General features: G+C 41.6%; 1 protein-coding gene across 1 annotated transcript in view; it reads left to right on the top strand.

Moving 5' to 3' along the window:
- Positions 1 to 22,327, top strand: part of EIF4B (eukaryotic translation initiation factor 4B) — a 36,013-nt gene extending 13,686 nt beyond the window's left edge. Inside the window, exons 3-15 of the mRNA XM_075591840.1 lie at positions 1,090 to 1,298; positions 1,899 to 2,015; positions 8,128 to 8,182; positions 8,270 to 8,413; positions 8,538 to 8,681; positions 9,900 to 10,061; positions 11,173 to 11,413; positions 12,177 to 12,268; positions 14,293 to 14,503; positions 14,863 to 14,918; positions 15,033 to 15,090; positions 19,295 to 19,331; positions 21,016 to 22,327. Coding sequence (XP_075447955.1) covers positions 1,090 to 1,298; positions 1,899 to 2,015; positions 8,128 to 8,182; positions 8,270 to 8,413; positions 8,538 to 8,681; positions 9,900 to 10,061; positions 11,173 to 11,413; positions 12,177 to 12,268; positions 14,293 to 14,503; positions 14,863 to 14,918; positions 15,033 to 15,090; positions 19,295 to 19,331; positions 21,016 to 21,090 — 1,601 coding nt within the window. The 3' untranslated portion in view covers positions 21,091 to 22,327. The remainder of the gene's footprint in view (positions 1 to 1,089; positions 1,299 to 1,898; positions 2,016 to 8,127; positions 8,183 to 8,269; positions 8,414 to 8,537; positions 8,682 to 9,899; positions 10,062 to 11,172; positions 11,414 to 12,176; positions 12,269 to 14,292; positions 14,504 to 14,862; positions 14,919 to 15,032; positions 15,091 to 19,294; positions 19,332 to 21,015) is intronic.
- Positions 22,328 to 22,544: the final 217 nt, after the last annotated feature.

The raw sequence follows: 22,544 nt of genomic DNA, 5'->3' as shown, positions 1-22,544 counted from the left end.
TTGGTGCCTACAGACCTAGATTTACATATATATGATGCAATATAGCCACATGGATCTTTCCTTATGAATTCATGCACTCTTGTTCGTGTACATATTGTTTTATATAATATATGACGGTGATATAGAAGCAAAAGATCGCTGTTGGAAAACCTTAATACTATTACCATATTGTTTTGTGTACACCCTGCTCAGGAAAAAAGTGACCCTTTCGTTTTCCATCATATCTTCTATATTTCTCGCTGAATCCCCATGAAAATGTGCAACGTTGTAGGTCTGTTAGGTAGATAAACACGAAGTAAGAGGCACAATGTAGACAATCAACTTTTTTTTAACTGAATTCATGTCACTATTATGTTAACACTTCATTGCTCATAAATGTGTTTAAACTGTTGTAATATAATCTGAAACTCTAAGATTACTATAAAGTTTGAGTTCAAAATGTCCTTCTGCTGAAACGTACGCCCGAAGACTGTCTCTGCATAATCGATAATGCATTGATCCAGCTGCTCTCACTCCTGAACTTTTTTCAGCTCTCCTAGCAACCATCCTTTATTAGAAAAAAATGTATGCAAGTGTTTTGGACCATAATTATTGCTCTGTCTCAAGCACTTTATAATGTGTTTATCTTCTTTGCTAGACACCATTTTGTTGCTATGCACTTGATGAAGTCATCATGCCGGTACCAATTCCAAAGAATATTTTAGATGGTCAAGTAATTCTTAAATGTAATAAACTGTGACAGACCTATAATTGCTAAAAAAATTTTTTTCAAAAAATCATGAAAATTGTAGTTTTTCTGCAAGATATGACAAAAAATAAAAAGGGTCCTGTTTTTTCTGAACACGGTGTATATGTAAATAGTTTAATACAAGTTTGCACAGGTTATGAGTAAAAATGAACCAGTGCCTTGGTACCATCTTTGTTTATATGCCCTGCTTTTAATAATTGTAATCATTACTTGCAATTGTACACATGATTTTTTCACATACGGTTGTTCTGATGCGTGTCCGTATTAGATCATGGTCAGATAACAAAAAAAGACTCTAAATGCATCAAGTTTGTGGGTGATTAATGACTATTCCCTCTCAGTCTCCACCACGTGGCATAGTAACGATGATGATATGTACCGAACCTCTGCAATTGATCGTTCTATCCTGCCCACGGCCCCTCGAGCTGCCCGTGAACCTGACGTTGACCGAAGCCGCATCCCCAAAGGTCCTCCATACACTGCTTTCCTTGGGAACCTTCCTTATGACGTGTCCGAGGAGTCCATCGAGAAGTTTTTCAGAGGGCTGAATGTGAGTCTTAGATGTTTGAGATTTGCCAGACTTACTTACATGGAGCATATTAAGTGCCGAAAGAGGCCCCAAGTAACCAGCTAACCAAAAACCTACAACTGTAGGGTGATGGTGTCCAAAAAAAAAAAAAAAGTTATTGCCCTTCGACTCTTATCCCCCCCATTGGAGGGTGTGACCGCTTAAAACTAAACGGACCTGCAGTATATTCCCTCAGCACTAACATTCAAAAGCGACCCTTGGCTCTCCTTGGGCAGAGTGATGCTCTGCATAATGATTGTCCCTTTCAAGTGGACATGTTGAAAATTAGGAATATGACGGTGATACGTAGCCCGAGGAGAGCTGTGGTTTATTCTGTTCTAAAATTACAAAGCATGCAGAAGAGGGATGTGGCCCATTTAGTCATTTTTACTTCCCACTGTAGGGTTCTCGAGCGAGTTTAGCCAAAGTAATTGATAGGCTGGTGTCCTCTGAATACCTGACATGCACCCAGTTTTGAAGTGGATTTTTTTTTTTTTTTTTTAAGCCTTCTATTTTTGTTGTATCCATGTTCTTTTGAATGCAGTTTCCTCATGTCATTCCTTGTAATTTATTCACATACAGATCAGTGCTGTGCGTCTACCACGTGAGCCCAGCAACCCAGAGAGGTTAAAAGGGTTTGGTTACGCGGAATTTGATGACTTGGACTCTCTGCTTAGCGCTCTGAGCCTCAATGAGGAAGTAAGTGTAATAGATAAGGGGAGAATGTGTACTTCGTGGCTAGAAGTATTGCTGTGCAAATCGATGAGAACTGGGGCAGCAGGCCTGTAACCATTTACAGCTGACGAGGCTTAAAGTTGTGAACTTGTTTTATAGCGGACTAAACTAACAAAACATTTGTTTTTTTTTCACCCCAAACCCGAGCTTGTGTAAATCAGCCAAATCTTCCAATAGTTTCTGTTTTTAGAGCTTTTTTTTTTTTTGCAAGGATTGTTTTGAAACTCCTGGTGACTTGTGTACATTTAACAGAGCAAAACAGTGTGTAACTATAGAGTTTGTGGCACCTGTTGTGCGTTTTAGTGATAGGCTTTAAAGGGTCATTTGCAAAGCTAAAGTGCACCTTTTTTAAGAAAATTACACGTTAAGAAAATTTGGCGAGATAAAGATGCACAAATATCAGCAATATATCATTTTAATTACATTGGGGAGAGGCTCTTTAACACTAAGCCAAAAGTCACATTCTGCGGTCTGTTGCGCTTTTGTGCAGCAGTGAAAGGATTAGAGGTTACTTGGTGTTTAAATCTGACTTCTGTGACCTTGGTCAAATCATTTTATCGATGTTCTAAAGACACCATATTTATACTTCAGCTCTTTGGTGCAGGTACATACTTGTGCTTGTAAACGGTCTATAATTGTTTAAACTGTCAGCAGTTTAGAGCGAAAAAATATTACAACTTTATTTGCCCTGTACCATTTATCCGCATGGTTACTTGCGGATCACACGACCTTCCATAGTTATAGTCTCGGCAACCCCGCATGCATATCAACTGCCGAAAAAACTTTTTGGCCATCTCCCCTATCTTCAATTGACTGTCCCCAAGTGCTCTCTCTACTCCAAAATGCTGAGCAAAGCAGATCAGCCCTTGTATTTTCTTTGTATGCCTGTGGGGGGCTGCTGACTGGAAGGTACATATCAATACATGTGCAAACAATACTTGTTTCAGGCACAACAACAGTGCTCTTGTGAATTCTGCCTTCTAATTCTGGACACGTCCATTTGGTTGAGGATTGTTTTGTTTTACTCTCATTGCCTTGAAAGGGTTTTATATGGGGTACACCATGCTATTGGCACCTTCTAGCCCTTACCTACACACCCAAAATATCTTAAGATACCTAATTCTTAAAATTTTACAAAAATGCTGAGATTGGGCATAGTTTACAATGTGTTATTCTCAAGTCAGAAGCAAAGCTCTGCAAACTGATCATTGGAGACAATACCATGGTGTTCTCTGCTGGCTTCCTAAATTATTGTGCATCAGGGAAAAAGTTACAGGGATCAAAGTACAAAAGTATTGCACAATAATATTGAGTAACTGTTCAGTTCCAATAATGTTACAGGGGTTTTGCTTTTACATGATCATAAACCAGTGACCTAGAAGCACAAGCTTTTCAGTCATTTGCACCTACCCCTGTTGTGAAGCACCCAAGCTGTGTTTGTATTTTGGGAACAGAGAGCGCGTGAATTTGCGACATGATCTATCTTTCCGGGAATCACTTTTTCACCACCAACGGTAGTTGTCACCTACGGTAGTTGTCACCTGGCATTTTCACATTTTTTGCAAGTGCATTTTCAGACTGATTTCGATGTCTGCGTTGTGGTGTACTAGTGAACTATACAGAATATCACAAGTGGAATTTTAAATAGGTCTTTGTCCCATGTACATATTTGGTCATAAGACCTCAGCAATCTAATTGGATTGCAAAAAATAATGAATATTTATTTATGTATAAAATGTTTTACCAGGAAGTAATACATTGAGAGCTACTTCTCGTTTTCAAGTATGTCCTGGACATAGTTAATATGACAAATACATGGTTACAAATACAGTTACATAAATGAACACGGTTCATTACATACATTATATACAATACATTGCATGCACAGTTAGAGAAGATGTATATTATAGGCTTATGTAACAGTTACAGACCAGATTAAAATGTGAGACAGCCTTAGTTTTGAAAGAACATAAACTGGGGGTGGATGTGAGAGTCTCCGGTAGGTTGTTCCAGTTTTGGGGTGCACGATAAGAGAAGGAGGAGCGGACGGATACTTTGTTGAGCCTTGGGACCATGAACAGTCTTTTGGAGTCAGATCTCAGATGATAAGTGCTGCATGTGGTAGGGGTGAGGAGCTTGTTCAGATAGATGGGTAGCTTGCCCAGAAAGTATTTGAAGGCAAGACAGGAAAGGTGAACTTTGCGCCTGGACTCGAGTGTTGACCAATCTAGTTCTTTGAGCATTTCTCAGTGATGTGTGTTGTAGTTGCATTGGAGAACAAAACGACAAATTGAATTGTAGAGGGTGTCAAGTTTGCTAAGGTGGGTTTGTGGTGCCGAGCCATATACTATGTCTCCATTAGCATCTGCTGTGCGATACGCTTTCTGACCAGCAGGCTTAGGGAGGATTTGTTCCTGTAAAGTACACCTAGTTTGGCATAGGTTTTGGATGTCAGGGTATCAATGTGCATCCCGAATGTTAAGTGGGAGTCAAACCATATGCCCAGGTATTTAAAACTAGTAACAGAAGTTAGGGTGGTGTTAGAGTTGGTTGGTTAGGGTTGGTTCTGATCTGGAGCTCAGTCACTGGAAGCTTTAAAAATTTAGTCTTGGTCCCAAATACCATTGTTACAGTCTTGTCAGTGTTTAAAAACAGTTTGTTTTGGGAAATCCAGTTTTCGAGTCTCAAAAAGTCAGACTGAAGTATGTGTTGAAGGTCGGAGAGGCTATGACTGTGCGCATATAGGATTGTGTCATCTGCATACATGTGTATTGAAGCTTCCTTACAAGCTGTGGGAAGGTCATTGATGAACACTGAGAAGAGTAGGGGCCCCAGAACAGAGCCTTGCGGGACGCCACAGGTGATATCCAGGGGGTTGGAGTTAGAGCCTGAGATGGACACATGTTGAGATCTACCTGATAAAACCAGTTTTAAAGCATGCTTCCCTATTCCTGAGCTCTGGAGTTTGTTAAGCAGGATAGCATGATCAACAGTATCAAAAGCCTTTGCAAAATCTAGGAATATTGCACCAGTGAGTTGTCCCCGTTCCATTCCACACTGGATTTCATTGCAAACTTTTAGCAGGGTAGTTACGGTCGAGTGTTTGGGGCGAAAGCCAGATTGGAATTGGCTAGGGAATCTTGTCTTGGTATAGTAATCGCTTAATTGGGAGTGGACACATGTTTCCATGACTTTGGATAGGATTGGGAGAAGGGAGATTGGCCTGTAGTTTGAGACAGTGTTTTTGTCCCCACATTTGAAGATTGGGACCACTCTGGCAGTTTTCCAGATCTTAGGGATATGGCCTGCAGATAGGATAGAGTCGACTATGGAAGCAATAATCTCTCAAACTTTACAGTGTAATATGGCTTTCCAGATTTTGGCTGCATGAGCCACATTACACATTATATAAAAACTAAGGTCTGTTAAAAATATAGCAAATATAATCTAGACTACATTTTCTTTTGTTTTTGTGTTTAATGCTACTTTGGTATCAACCACCTGTTTTCATGTAGACAGATTTTGACGCACTACTATTTTCTCCTGTAATTGCAGTAACAGGTATATATCCCAGACATTAAATTATATTGTCTGAAAGTAGACGGGCGGATCACTTCAAACTGTCACATATAAAGGTGACTTTGTCGATTTTTCCCTTTCTAGAAGACCTGAAATGAAAATGTTTTCTTCTGTGCCAGGGTGTGAATGCATTTTGATAACCCCAATATTTGTAAGAGTAAAACTGTGTTTGGCGAGGGGCAAGGTTAAATGACAGGGTACTACTACCAGTTAGTAAAGACTGATTCCATGTTTGTAGAAAGAAAAAATTGCAATGTGTTGGGGTTGCTTTTTGCATGACACTTCAGGAACTCCAAGTACAGGTCTCCTCTAAGACAGAGATACAAAGAAGAGCTCTGCTTTGCTCAGAATTACAAAGCTGATCATCAGTGACGATGGAGTAACCCTCGCCTACACCACATGGCATGAAGCAGTGTGGAGGGGGAGCCTCTTTGGGATGATCAGAAATATGGGGTTACTTAATTCAAAGCAGCATTTCCTCTTTTGCAGTTTTTGTTTTAACAAATGCAGCTGTTTCTTACATTTACACCAATGCTTCCCAGGGCATGCAATAGACTAGGAAATAATTCCACCCACGCTTACTCTGGAACTACTGACTCCAACATTGCGGTGATTCCTCCTGTAGCTTTGTAACCTCCCACAATCACCAGGGCAAATGTCCGCACCAAAAACGCAAGAAATGGAAGCACGAGGAAACTTATAAACATTTTAGATGGAAAAGTCATTAAAAACTCATCTAAAATATAGTAGACCAGCATGAGTGCGATCATTGTCACAAATGCAGAATGAATACTAGCAAATTTCCAAGCCTGGGTTTTTATGGCCGAAGACACCTTCTACAAACACTGCGCCACCAAGTTCAGTTTCAAAATGTGTTCCAACAGTGTTCATGCCAGCAGTCCGACGTCAACGTGCTACTACACCAACCTTGCCGTGTCTGAGCGTCGTGAGAGCGTTGAAATGGTCTTGGAGGCCTTGTATATGCATGCCTCACATTCGCATTAACCCTTCCTACACATGGGTACAAATATGGAGTCACTTAGTGATGGCCATCAACTGCCATATCGACATAAGTGAAAAATTAAACAGACGAAGTAATAATGTATATATGTATTAATAATGCGAGTAATAAATCTATAAACCAAAAACATCAGTATGCTTTCTAAAAACGTAAATATAAAACAATATATACGTGATCTAAATATCGAAGTACTATTTGAAAATGTATACATTTCTATGCATCAATATATCCTACGGAAATATCCATACAAACCAAAGTAAATTCATACTATACATTAAACATTTTTTTTAATTGCCTGTCGTGCCAGTCACTAGAGCAGAACCATTTACAATATATATATTTTTTTTATAAAAAGCGTAAAAAAAACTTTTTTTTTTAAACGTATATTAACAGATCTGGTTGGAAAACTCATTCATCAATATTATTAGTTCTCTAATAGGATATTTAGATCACTTGTGTGGTTTTATATTGACATGTTTTTTTATAAAACATACTGATATTTTTGGGTTTATTACTCAGAATAGATATGATGAATATGTATATATTATCATGCCTAATGTTTCACTTATGTGGGTATGGCAGTTGATACCCGTCACTTAATGACTCCATATTTGTACCTATGTGTTTGAAGGGTTAATGTGAGTGGGAGGTGTGGTCTGTATTCCTAGTCAACCCTCTGTTGAAGCATGATGCGAAATGCGTTGATGTTGGTGTAGTAGAACGTTGTGACGTCGGACTGCTGGTGTCAACACGGTGTTGGAATACATTTTGAAACTGGATTTGGTGGTGTGGTGCGTGTGGAAGATACCTTAGGACTTACATCGCCGGTCCCGGAAATTTTTCAGCTTTCAGTGTTTACAACGATCTCTCATGCTGGTTTACTATATTTTAAACGTGAGTTTTTAATAATTTTCTTAATAAAAGTTTTACTTTTGTTTACATATTTCCTTATGCCCTCTATGTGATTTTCATTCAATATGGCCACCTATTTTCAAACCGCAAGTGCTGTGACTTCCTAAATGGCTGCTATTAGCAACTGATAATACTCTAAACATCGTTAGGAAGGGCATCCAGAGTGAGAACATAAATAAACTGAGTATTATCTAATACACAACTGATTTGTTTTAAAAAAAACACACAGGATTTTGAAGAAAACCGGGAGGATGCTCCGAAATGTACAGGTGCAGGTTCACTTTAGAGCAGATCAATCCACAGAAATATTTGCTTATATTGGGGTACACTTATACTGTATTATGTTTGTGTTTTACATACATTTAGCTTTGAAGGTTTTAGCACTGAAACCATAATACAAAGTATACCTTATAGAATTGTGTTACTGTCTGATGGTGTGCTGTGATTGTACACAACAGGTTCTTTAGTGTTTGGTTACTTGTCTGGGGCAGTGGTTAGATTTGGTGTGTAGTTCTTTGCTTGCTATTTTACTGCTCACCCTGACTTTTTTGTTTAATTTTATAGTCTCTTGGGAACAGAAGGATAAGAGTGGACATTGCTGATCAGTCGTCAGAAAAAGGTGAGCATTATGGTTGTGGGTGTAGTGGAACAGTGCTGCGTATTTTTTTTTTGGGCATGTTTTAATCAATTTTCAACTATTTTCTAGATCGGGATGACCGTTCCTTCGGTAGGGATCGGGATCGCAACAGAGATTCTGACAAGACTGACTCTTCGGATTGGAGGGCGCGCTCCACCACCGACAGCTCTGATGATCCTCCCCGACGTGGTGATGACAGTAGTTTTGGAGACAGTGAGTGTTCTGAGCTAGGGGTACAGGTTTGAAGAAATGCTCATATGGGTAAAGTCAGACTTGCACACCGCATGTATATACCATGCGTCAAATCACATTTCTCATTGCTTGTTCTCCTATGCAGGGTATCGCAGTGATCGCAGTGATCGCGACCGTGGCTTTGAATCGGACCGGTACCGTGATGGCCCACGTAGGGATGGTGCTCGCTTTGAAAGCGATAGAGGCAGAGATCGTTACGACGACCGTGACCGCAGGGATTTAGATAGAGGTAAATACCTTTCATAAAATAAACCTTTTCTAAACGTTTCCTTACACTCTGCTTTGTGATTTTATAGGGAGTGAAAGTTGGAGGCCAATGAGACCTATTGAAAATAAATGGCAAGGAATGGGGGAGGGCAATGGACACAGGGTGCTTAAAAGGGGTCTTGAGGAGCGGTGGAGTAGCACATGTGGGGGGGAGGGGCATAAAATAAAGTGGTGGGTATAAGAGTAGGGTAAGCACTGCTCTGTTTTACATCTTTATGGTGAATTATTTTGAATGAGTAATTGTGTGGGCAATAGTTCCTTTAGTTAAGAACCTCCAATATAGTTTTTAGATCCCCTTTGGACTGTATTTATATTAGAACGTGTACATGTTTATTGATCTGAAATGTACCTATTAGTAGAGTTTTTTGTTAAGGACTTTGTTTTTCGGCATCATAAACAATTGTTTGCGTACCCATCTACTCTGCCACTTTTTGATGGAAAGGGAAATAAATATGCAAAGGAATGGAAGCAGGCACACGGTCTTACTAAAGGTGCAGTTTATTGTGCCACCAAAGGTCCAACGTTTCGGCAAATAGATTGCCTTTATCAAGGAGAGGGCCCTCTCCTTGATAAAGGCAATCTATTTGCCGAAACGTTGGACCTTTGGTGGCACAATAAACTGCACCTTTAGTAAGACCGTGTGCCTGCTTCCATTCCTTTGCTCAAGTACCTCTGGGATGTCTGGACCTCCCTGGATACAGCGCACCGGCAGATAAGTACCCCCCTCCAGCACCTACCAGCGGTGTGCATGTGCTTCTACATATGAAGGGAAATAAATATGCCCAGGGACACCAGCTACAGTATTCAGACCACCAATATTTTTTTGTTTTAAGAGGTCAGAGGGTAAAGTTGTTGTTCATCCGTACACACAGTACTCCTTTCCAGTGATGCATAGCACGTAGTGTATCTACTATAAAGGGTATACTCCAAAAAAGTATGCAACCTAGTTTTTTGATCTCCCTCCTCATCAGGTGGTTGTGATGGAACAGAATAAAGGATATGCAAAATGTGATGCAGGTAGCCTACACGACTTGTTGTCCCTCTGCTCTATTGGTTCTTAGTGAGGTTGGGTGGGGAGGCCTTGGTACATTTTAGTCCAGCTTTACTCTGCTACCTTTGGTTACAAACTACCTGCATCCACTGGCTTTGTGTCTTCCTTACTCAATTTCCTCTTCAATAGGAGGCCGAAGAGCGTTTGGCACTGGTTACCGGCGGGATGATGATTTCCGAGGTGGGGGAGATCGGTATGGAGAAAGATCTGATGATCGGCGAGATGACCGATCCGAGAGATCAGACAAATGGAACGGGTTCTCCCGGAGTGATGACAGACGGGAGGAGAAAGGTAGATGTGGGAACCCTGGCTAATTTACACAACCTAGAGATCTCGGGAGCAGTCTACACTGGTATAATAGAATACAGACAAGTTACATTAACAGAAGTGTTTGTATAAAACCTTAAGCCTGCTACTCTTAACACCTTCTAGTCAATAACCATGAAAAAAGAGACGCTCGTTGTCCTGGAACAGGATTGTGTTTTTTTCTCTGTCTTCAGGCTGCCAGCACTCCTCAGCTTAGCTGTTGCAACAAAGTTGCGACCCCTTGTGGGTTTCTTGGCTTTAGCCAGTTGCCTTGGCAACCCCCCTGCCTTTTACCAGGATGAACTGCTCCCCCTCCCCTTGCCAGGTGGTATTATCCCAGTTAATTTCCCATCAGCCCAGACCAGCATGCTGTCGTTCTAGTACCAGCAGTCATCTCTCCTATCCTGGTAAAGTTACTGATTTTTACCTATCCCTATATCCTGCATATCCTGCATTTATCTCACTGCCCTCATAGCTCCCTTCCCATCCATTGCTCTCATGTCCCAGTGTTCCCTCAGTACTTTTTCCCCCCTTTTATTTGTATGTTGTTGCCCCAAATAAACACTTCAGCAAGTAAAAAGGTTCCCTTGCTTGATATATGGGATTGAGTTAGCCTGCCTGTCCCCTACGCATCTATCGGGGTGTGCTTGGGCTAGAACACTCGTCATTTGTGACAAAGTTCTTATGGTGCAGCTGAAGTAGAGCAGGTAACCTCAAACGCTGATCTCGTCAAATGATATGGGGTATTCCTTTATTTTTTTATAAAGCGATGAATCTTTAAGCAAATCTACATGGAGCAAAAAAAACACTCTTGTGTAGCCCCTGCACAATTGCCTTGAATACAGAACTGTCCTTATTCAAACTACTTTAAAGACACACTCAAAATGTTCTTTAAATCTGTTGGCATAGTATCACACAATACACCATTAACTCTTACACCACTACAGTATGCCACAAATGAAGTGCAAATAATTGCATGTTACCCCCATCACAGATGCATTCTGTGCGATACTGAAAACCTGTGCCCTCTTTCTGCCAGGTTTACATGCATTTTCCCCTCCCACGTATGTCATCTGTGTGATTTTGGCACATACAGGTCCTACTCAGCGGCCGAGGCTGAATCTCCAACCTCGTACCGCCGCCAAAGAGGTCACGAGTGGGGGCCCTGCACCACCAACCAGTCGTGCTTCCTCCATTTTTGGTGCTGCTAAACCGGTTGACACCGCTGCCCGGGAACGGGAGGTGGAAGAGCGATTGCAGAAGGAGCAAGAGAAACTGCAACAACGCCATTTGGACGATGACCGACCACGACAATTAGAGAGGAAGCCCAGAGAACGGTAAGTATGTGGGGGAAACTAAATCTGTGACAATTGAAGATGAAGCCATGGGAGTTTTCTTTCCTCTTTAATATTTTCCTGCTCTTATTGGCACCTCCACTCCTCATCCATTACTTTCACACCGGAGAGAAAGAGGCCTGTTTACTAAACGTCTGAGTGATGCAGTTGAAACCGTGATATTTGGGCCTTGTAAAGGCAATTTCTTGCGCCATTACATCAATGCATTCCAAGTGATGTACATAAACGTTAGCTGCCTCAAAGTTAAACTGCTGGTCCTACATGACGCCTGCCACACTAATATACACATTTATTGCAGTTTCTCAAATACTAGTATCTTGCATAGCCTCTTACAACTGCCGTCTGAAAGCTGGAGCTGCATGTGATAGTCTGGCAATATCAGGCATATATTTTGTGGATTCTTTAATTGATTTCGAAAGGACTTGATTATGATTAGTGCATCTGGTACTGTACAATACCCCCATTTTCATCTGGCTATAGCATGCCATGCGATGCAAAGCCATTCTCTCTTTCTTTTTAACATAACTGAAATCTGGTAGGTAGTTTTTAAAGATTTAGAAATAATAATTTGCCCAGATTTAGAAGTAATATTTTGCCCAGAATTCCTTTTGCGGTTTCCTAGGGCAGCTTTTACGTGTGTTTTATTTATAGATCTCTAAAGCCTTGTGCAATCCAACAGCTTTTCTAAATTTCCGATGAGCATTTCAGAAATAACCTAGCCTGTAATGTATCTGTTTCTGCGCAGGCATCCTAGCTGGCGCAGCGAGGAGAACCAGGAGCGCTCTAGAACTGGGAGTGAGTCGTCTCAAACGGGCAACACTGCACCTTCTTCCAGGAGTGAGTACCGCACTTGGCCATGTCAAGAAGGAGTTTGTTTTTCAATCCTGCCCATATCTCTTGTAGCGTAAAAAAAAAAAAAAAAATACACAGCAAGCATCTCACTTAATTTGGTTCCTTAGACCTGATAAGAGTGGACTTTAACAGTAAAAACTACAAATTCTTGTTAAATGCATTTTTGTTTATTTGAACATAGTTTGAATGTAGAGATTGGTAAAAAAAAAATATATATATATTTTTTTTTTTAATTAAACGTAGTGGTTGAGAAAAGAAATGTGAAGTTCCACCAAAATATTCCTTCAAAAAGCCTTCAAAAAGCTATCACCGCTGTTGGTAAATGTTTAAGAAGCTGCATTATTGTGCAGCAAGGGAGAACTTAAAGGCCCAGTCACGCTTCAAACTAAATCGGGCCTTCTAATTGCTGTCTTTGTTTATAAATTATTATTACATGGAAAAATAACTGATGAGGCCATGATCACGGCAACTGTGAAATAGCGGTTGCATTAGTTCATACACTTTGCGAAATGTAACTGACTCTGTAATGTTCCAAGCTTTTTGCATTGGGAAGCAGAGAGTCCCCGGAGCTGAAACAGGTAGTGCTTTATATTGAAACCTCCCACATCACGAAGGATAATAGGAAGCTGCAATGGGTGATGTTGCGGCTTCCAATTGTTCTGCTTGATGAGGGAGATGTAAACCTCTGTTTTGTTTCCGCTTGAGGAGGCAGCACCAGCGCTGGTTCCATCTGTAAGTATTTCAGGAACCCAGTGGTCCCCAGAGCTGAAAATTGTGCATTCAACTCTATAGACTCCCTGCGTCCACTCCATTTTATTAGTATGTGATCTCATTATATCAAAGATTGACGACTCTTCTACATGTAAACTAGGTAGAGCAGGGCAATGAAACCGATTCTGTCCCTCCTTTCTCAATGAGCTAGGAACATTACTGTATTTCATAGTCTAACAGACTACAGGGCAGCTTCTATTCCAGTAGCATACCAGACATGGCATGATACATTAGACTTTTACATTCACTGTGTACAATAAAGTTAGACAGTTTCCCTGTTCGTTAGTACAGTATGTCAGGTGTGCATATCTCTTGCACGCCAAATGTGTTTAGATCAGTGATTCCCAACCTTTTTTGTTTGGAGGAACCCTCAAAGTTTTAAAAAAAATCTCTGAGAACCCCTATCCAGCTGACACGCAGGTTAATTTCACACCTCACGAGCCCCCTCTATTTCCCACTCTCTACCCATGTATTTTTGTATGTTGTTGCCCCAAATAAACACTTCAGCAAGTAAAAAGGTTCCCTTGCTTGATATATGGGATTGAGTTAGCCTGCCTGTCCCCTACGCATCTATCGGGTGTGCTTGGGCTAGAACACTCGTCATTTGTGACAAAGTTCTTATGGTGCAGCTGAAGTAGAGCAGGTAACCTCAAACGCTGATCTCGTCAAATGATATGGGGTATTCCTTTATTTTTTATAAAGCGAATCTTTAAGCAAATCTACGTGGAGCTAAAAAACACTTTTGTGTAGCCCCTGCACAATTGCATTGAATACAGAACTGTCCTTATTCAAACTACTTTAAAGACACACTCAAAATGTTCTTTAAATCTGTCAGCATAGTATCACAAAGTACACAATACATCATTAACTTTTACACCACTACAGTATGCCACAAAAGAAGTGCAAATAATTGCATGTTACCCCCATCACAGATGCATTCTGTGCGATACTGAAAACCTGTGCCCTCTTTCTGCCAGGTTTACATGCATTTTCCCCTTCCACGTATGTCATCTGGGTGATTTTGGCACATACAGGTCCTACTCAGCGGCCGAGGCTGAATCTCCAACCACGTACCGCCGCCAAAGAGGTCACGAAAGAGAGCCAGGAAAGCCGTCACGGGCCGCACAGTGACTGCGGGCGGCTAGGCGGAACCCCTGTGACTGCTCCGCGGAACCCCGGTTGAGAATCACTGGTTTAGATACACACTTTGAACTTCTATGCTCTTAATCTCTCCACAGGCACACGGAGAAGGGAGAGCGAGAAGTCGGTTGATAATGAAGTGTTTGGAAAGGATGAGGACTCTCCTTCCCCCAGCTCAAAATCGCCCAAATCGGACACCCAGCACCCATTGAAAGTGATACCAGCCCCTCCACCAAAGGAGAACGCTTGGGCAAAACGCAGCGTGGCACCTCCCCCCTCACGCTCCCTCAGTTCAGAATTCCCCCAGGAGTAAGTGCAAGAGTACCCCAACTTCATATAGCCTGGCGGTTTCATGGATTTATTTGTTCTAGGTGCATCTGCAACATACCTGCTAGATGTCTGTATCATTCACATGTTGTGTGCCAATGAGGACACAAAACAAACTGTCTTTTGATGGGAATGCCAAACACATCAGCCCCATGCATATGTTATTGTGATTACTTTGTCCCTGGGCTCAGCCACAGATTGGTATGGTAAAATCGATTTGCATAAATTTTAAGACGGAGGAAACTGTTGCTTTGTATCTGCTGGTGTGCACTGATCTGGCTGTATTTCCTTTGACTCTTACTGCCGGGCAGCATGTCTTAACGTCTTTCCTTTCCTTCTAGAAGTGAAGGACGTGAAGAATCTAATGGAGGGCAGTCCAGGGCTGCCCAACCAAGAGGTAATATTACTTGACAAGAACAGGAGGGAGGGATTAGTGTCTAGTATCTCAAATAGCAAGATTGTGTGTGTGTGAATACATCACATGGGGCCTCACCATCTTTGTCTTTTGTAGTGGATGAGGATGAAGTGGAGCACGCATTGAAGACAAGTGGGTGCCACAGCACGCCTATGTGAGTCATTCAAAAAAGGCCCCATTTGTTATTACTTTGTAACACATCTCGCCACCTAAATCAGGTCGTCTTCTAAACTTTCATTCCAGGGCACCCCACACCTTTTACTACTTTAACTAGCGCCTTCACCACAGCCTCTCTCCTCCCAGACAGCTAAATAAGATCTTGGTTAGGTCCTGTGAAAAGCAGTGCAAAAACAAATGGTGTTGCCCTCAGTGGCGCTTTTAACCTAATCAGTGATATTTCTTAAAATAAGAATATATTATTTATAAAAATCGTGCTTAATTCACTATAAAAATTGCATCAAATACATATAATTGTGAAGTGAAAAATCAAACTAAAATATACGTCCAAATACAAACGAATGTGATTTGCAGCTCAAACCCTATTGCAGATTGCTTTGTCCGTCCATGTATTTCTCAGGAGTCCAGTTTTTTTGGGGAGCGCAGGTATATGTGAAAAGAAAACATACAAACACTAGTGCAATATGTTTTTGGTGATTTATAATTAGTTGATTTCTCCAAAATACAACGAAATTTGTACTCACAAATGTCTCATTCTTTTAGTGCATGTTCCAATCGGTGGCAATATAAGTATTTCTGCATGCTTTACCACCGGAGAGCGTAAACCTTTGGAGCTGCGCCCATCTGCCTGCTCGCTCTCGCGCACCCCTTAACTTGTTTGGTGGCGTCAAATGAAGCCGCGGGGTCCCGTGACCCTGTTGCAATGGAGACGGACATGTGACGTCACGCTGCATTTGACGCCGCGTTGCCATGGCGACGCGTCACACCAACTCTTCTCTTCGGTAAGTGAGTTGCAGAGTCCTCACGCGATCCCCTGGCATTTAAATTAAATGCCTCGGTGAAGAGCACAGGCCTCTGCAACCGCCCGCGCCTCCCACTTTGCGCACTGCTGCTGTACTAGATGATATCCACAGGTATAGGAATATGGTGTTAGATCAAAGCAAGCATTTTGATCAAATGTAAGACGCCTGCGGCTGGAATCTGGAGTGATTTCCTTACTCCTCCACTCAGCTGGGGATGCATCGCCCGTCTCCGTACTTTCGGGTCGAATCCCCGGATGCTGGACTGGAGGCAGGTCTGTAGACAAGCAGGCAGTGACCGGATCCACTCTACACGTTTCACCTTTAGGCTGCGTCCATAGAGGGGGGAGCAGTGCTGAACCGCGCTGAGGCTCGTCTGCTGAAGCCTGTGCGATTTCATGCACATGCAGGCGAGCCAGCGGGTGTGATCGGGAGGCGGGGCACTGACGTCGACGTCACGGCGCTATGACGTTGACGCTGCTTCGCGCTGATTGGATGTTTTCAGCCGACAGCACGCTGAAAAACAGCTTTGGCTGTCGGCTGAAAAATCCAACTCCTCCGCACGCCTGCGGAAGCTTGCGTGAGCCCCTTCTCAAGACATCCTCATTGAGGATGCCGGGGTTCAGAGCGGAGCGTCCGCATGGCTCAGCGCTGCTTGTCCTCCTATGGACGCACCCTTAGCAAGGTTTCATCAGGAGTGTCCATGATTGATTTGGATGCCTTTAAATACCCTGCCCAACTGTTTCATTGGTGGTTGCAGGCATATTAGAAACTAAATGTCTATATTTAACCAATTAACCACAGAGTAACAATAAAGATGTTACTATGATGCTATAATTAAGTGTGAATTGACACCAAGAACATTAAGAAAGCGATACAATGTTTAAATCTATGCACACATGCAGAGAGCCAAAAATAATATATAACAATACAATACGAATAAAGTACTAATTAATAAAAAAACAAATACGTTGATAACTAGTTATGATGTATTCAAATCTGTACTAGACAATGGAATAAAGTCAGAGGTTAGAGATAATTACTAAAAGAACATAAGTAACTTTATAACTGGAATTGATCAGTCGGCATGAGACAAAATGGTCTGAAGGCACATACTAGAATCACATTATCCCTATAGGAATACACTATGGTCAAAATCAACATTTAGACCTGCAAGTGACACAGTACCCAATTGGTAAAACCAAAACGACTCATTTTATTAGATCTATATTTCTGTCTCCGCCTCTCCAATGTGGCATGACCTGTTCAATCCCTTTATACATCAACCCCTTAGGGTCAGCATTGTGTACTGTAAGGAAGTGTTTGGACACGCTATGTGTGACTAACTTTCATTTTATATTTCCAATGTGTTCTAGAATCCATGTTCATAGAGGATGGATTGTCTTCACGTACTGTAGACCATATGAGCATTCCAGGAGATACACTACAAATGTAGATCTGCAATTGATATGTCTTAATTTTGTAGTTTTTGGGAGCTAAACTATAAAATTAAGACATATCAATTGCAGATCTACATTTGTAGTGTATCTCCTGGAATGCTCATATGGTCTACAGTACGTGAAGACAATCCGTCCACTACGAACACGGATTCTAGAACACAGTGGAAATATAAAAAGAAAGTTAGTCACACATAGCGTGTCCAAACACTTCCTTACAGTACACAATGCTGACCCTAAGGGGTTGATGTATAAAGTGATTGAACAGGTCATGCCACATTGGAGAGGCGGAGACAGAAATATTGATCTAATAAAAAGAGTCGTTTTGGATTTACGAATTGGGTACTGTGTCACCTACAGGTCTAAATGTAGATTTTGACTATAGTGTATTCCTTTAAGGATAATGTGGTTCTAGTATGTGCCTTCAGATCGTTTTGTCTCATGCTGACTGATCAATTCTAGTTATAAATATACTTATGTTCTTTTAGTAATTATCTCTAACCTCTGTCTTTATTCCATTGTCTATTACATATTTGAATACATCATCACTAGTTATCATTTTTTATTAATTAGTTCTTTATTCGTATTGTATTGTTGTATATTATTTTTGGATCTCTGCATGTGTGCATAGAGAATTAAGTATTGTATCGCTTTCTTAATGTTCTTATTGTCAATTCACACTTAATTATAGCATGATAGTAACATCCTTATTGTTACTTTGTGGTCAATTAGTTACATATAGACATTTAGTTTCTAATATGCCTGCAACCACCAATGAAACAGTTGTGTAGGTTATTTAAAGGCATCCAAATCAATCATGGACACTCCTGATGAAACCTTGCTAAAGGTGAAACGCGTACAGTGGATCCGGTCACTGTTGAGTGGGACGCTGCACACAGTGCTGCCTGCTTGTATACCGACCTGCCTCCAGTCCAGCATCCGGGGACGCGACCCGGACGTACGGAGACGGGCGATGCAAGCCCAGCAGAGTGGAGGAGTAAAGAAATCGCTCCAGATTCCAGCCGCCTGCGTCTAACATTTGATCAAAATGCTTGCTTTGATCTAACACCATGTTCCTATACCTGTGGATATCTGGTAAAGCACCACAGAGATACTTATATTGCCACTGATTGGAACATGCACTAAAAGATTGAGAAATGTGTCAATACAAATTTCGTTGGATTTTGGAGAAATCAACTCCTCATAATCACCAAAAGCATATTGCACTATTGTTTGTATGTTTTCTTTTCACATATACCTGCGCTCCCCAAAAAAACTGGACTCCTGTGAAAACCAGATCTACAAGTTTAATTTCCACATATCACCAGATGACGTAAATCAATGTTTTTCCTCGACACCCCTCATAATGACGCATCTCTGTAGTGAAACTAGGTTTAATATTGAAGATTCCACTGTACCATATTTCACCTGCTAAACAAAATTCATTGCTATGGCAGACAGCAGCCACTTCTATAGAAGGTACCAGATCTCCATTAAGCTACAGTGTCATTCCAGCTCCCTTCCCACTATGTCACACATTCGGATGGCATTCCTCAGCGCCACATCTCGAAGCTCAACTGTGTCCTGAACTTGTACATAGAGCATATATGTTCCACAGAACATATATTTTTGAATGCTGTTCTTAAACCTGAACAATCTGTTCCACTCCACTCCTGTGATGTCTGTGGCCTACAAATTATGAATAAACTATTTCTACAGCTTGGGCAAGTGTAATCATATTATTCTCATAGCAGAACATACATACAACATGTATGCAGGGTGAGTTTGGGCTCGTGCATAAAAACAGTCTAGTTGGAGGTGACACTTGTATCAAGCCTTGTGGCTCCCTTCAGAGCAAAGAGGTGTTAATGGAGTGCTTTGCATTGAACATTTGCAGCAGTATGTGACTTTGTTTGTTTTGCAGGAATCCGGAGCCAAAGAGCATGGACGAGCCAGCAATGGTGAGAAATTTCACTTGCACCCCACCCCCTCCCTTATCCTCCTTGGAAACTTGTATAACCTGCACTGCTAGAGGGGCCAGAAATGGATTGCTTGAAAAAATTTTAAGAACTGCTTTAACCCGTTGAGTGCTGGTGGAGTCGCAGTCGAGGCCCCTCCGGCACAGTGCACTCATGACCGCGGCTGCCATTGTCCAGGAAACTGAACCATCCTCCGTTTCACTACTGGGCAGATCTTGTCCTGTGCTTCATGGGAATGCAGCATGAGATTTAAGCAGCAAAATCAAATACCCTTTGGGCATGGCATAGTCACTACATCATGGGGCTCCCAGAGTGCCAAGTCCCCGTTACGTAGTGACTATGACCTGGGGCACTTAAAGGGTTCAAACATGGCTCTTATTATGGCAACTTAAGAATTGCAACAGTAAAACGTTTCTGGTCTCACTGGCAGTGGTTGAGTTGAACATAAGTTATTTATCAAGGCAAAAATGGTGCAATTCTAGAGCGAAACAAACAGCATAGCTGTGGTAACTTAAAGATCCTAAAAATTGGATTTTTTTCCTTTGATACATCTGGTGCAGATGGTTTATCCCAGGATTGCACAGTTTTTGCTGCAATTTGGCATTTAGTGTGTGTGTGTGTGTGTGTGTGTGTGTGTGTGTGTGTGTGTGTGTGTGTGTGTGTGTGTGTGTGTGTGTGTGTGTGTGTGTGTGTGTGTGTGTGTGTGTGTGTGTGTGTGTGTGTGTGTGTGTGTGTGTGTGTGTGTGTGTGTCTGTGTCTTTGTCTTTAGAGGGACTAAAACAGTGAAGAAAATACTTAATTCAAATGGTAGAGAATGTGCAATGACTTGCCAGCAGAGGGAGGTAAAGCTAAATATATTAGCAAAAAGTTATTGGGATAGATACAAGGTAAGACTCTATCATTTAACTCCTCGTCTTTTTTGAAAGTTGTGTTTTTCTGTTGATTGCCTATAATCTTGCCTAATCTTGCCATTCTGTTACATTAAGCTACAGTTTATCCAAGCCACCAGATCATGTAATTAAAATGACCATTCGAACTCAAGGGGTTAAATGTCTATCTGCTATTGACTATCTCAGCCTTTTCATCAACATCTAAAATAGATTGCAGAAGATATCTTGCTAAATGCAGTACTTTTGTTAACCTCTCCCCTCTTTAAATCATTGCCCTTTGAAAGCAGTTTCATGCAATCTCCTTAGTGACTCATTTTGCACCGAGTGTCAAGCTGCTCCCAACACACGGATCACAAACATACATTGCTCCTGGAAAAGGCTGTAACAATCTGCTGAGCAAAGGGGCATTTCAAAACTTATAACACCAGTTAGGGTTTTTTTTGTAATGGAGGGTGGGTTTTTGAAGGACATTTGTGATCTGAAGTGGTCGTATTTATTGAGCGGGCTTAAACAGTGTTTTGGATTTTGTCTGTTCTGTACGTAGAAGTTAGTTTCGGGCACTTGGAAGTGTATAATCATAATGCTAATGCTTTATATTGAAGCATTTAATTTTCAGGTTTGTGTGTGGGCATTTTGATGATGGATTGTTAATAATGTGGATGCTCACCCTGTGTCCACTACCACGGTCATCGCCTTCCACCTAATCTCCAACTAATTCAGTCCTGTTCTGATTTTAGAAGCAACCTTTCAAACTCTGTTTTCTCCATTCTTTGCAGACATTCAGTCACGCAAGCAAGTACGCAGCTCTATCTGCAGACGGGGAAGAGGAGGCTGAAGAATACACAGACTAACCCAGGCAATACATCCTGTGTCCATGGATTCTTCCCCTATCCCTCCCTCTCCTTTACTCTCCCTCTTGCCCCTATTCCATGACCGTCATTGGCATAATCCAGAGCAAGAAAAGCAACATATCCCCTCAGAAATCCAAAAGCAATGCGACCTCAGACAAAGATTCTCAGTTAGAAACACAATGAGCTGTTTGTGTCTTCTCTTGCATGCTGCTGCAGCTTTTTACCGTGTGCGTGGGTTAGGAGGGGGGAGGAAGTACAGTGTGTGGCTGGGGAGCCCTGAATTGCAGTTAACTCCTCCAGTGTCAGGCAAAATGTCTGAATTGTCACACTAAAGTTTTAAAGGCTTCCCAGGGCACCCTGCCGTGTTGTACGAAGGTTACCCTTTTTATGCCAGGAATGCCATTGCTTTGCAGGGAGTGACGAGGTTAGAAACAGCAACTTGAGGTGGCTCCCAGAGCACCTATTTTTATGGTTATTTTCCCGCAGGAGGAGGTTAATGGAAGTAATCTGTTGCAGGAATTAAACGAATGATGGCCCTTTCGGTGCTGTATTGTCTGGTAATGCAGATCAATGGAATTCACAAAGGCCCTACTTTGCAGCTTCAGTAGTGAAGAGGTTGTCTTCAGATGCATGGTTTGCACTCTACTAGAGCATTTGCCAGAAGCCTCCCACCCTGGTGTGCTACAGATGAACAGTAAGAGTAGATGAGTTTCCTAAAGGGCCTACAAACTTTACTTGGTAGGAGATTTCCCCCCTCAGGCTTTGTGTGTTGCTGTGGGCTTGAAGGAGACTGCTGTAGCAGTGATCTTTTCATCAGTAGAAAGGGATATCTTATGCAGAGTTTATTAAAGTATATAAAGCACCCAGATCAGGCAGTGTTTGCATGGCATGTCGCTTCCAGACACTGCCTTAAACACAACATTTGGCAAATCCCTAGTTCAGATTGGTCCCCTATCTGCTCCTTCACCTGGCCTTCCCTAATTTATAACTAATGTGCACCATGGAAGCTGTGTCCCTGTCTCTCTGGGACCAGCTTGTGCTACGTTCCTTTACCCTTTTATGCTTCCAAAAGAGGTGTAAACCAAGGAAAAATATATAATAAAAATTCTTGTAATGATTTGTAATCTGCTTTCTGGGAGATGTTTTATCATGTAAAGTTCCCTTACCAGTCCCCTTATTTTTTGTTTTCGGTTTATCAGCTCTGTCCCCCCCTCAAATAAAGTAATCTTTAAAATAATTGTGTATGTTCATATGAAGCCTTCTGTGTTGTATTTAATTTGTGCAAATTTTCAATAGTAAAGTCCAATGACTTTCTGTTTAAGTAGGCACACTTAAATGTGAAGACTGACTGCCAGTACTATAATACTGTACACCGACCGTGTTATTGCCCCTGATATGAGGGTACTACATTTTACATTCTTTTCTACATTATTGAGCTAACTGACCTCTTCCGA

Source organism: Ascaphus truei, chromosome 3, assembly GCF_040206685.1.
Source record: "Ascaphus truei isolate aAscTru1 chromosome 3, aAscTru1.hap1, whole genome shotgun sequence".
Lineage (NCBI taxonomy): Eukaryota > Metazoa > Chordata > Amphibia > Anura > Ascaphidae > Ascaphus > Ascaphus truei.
This window is presented reverse-complemented; position numbering and strand designations above follow the sequence as displayed.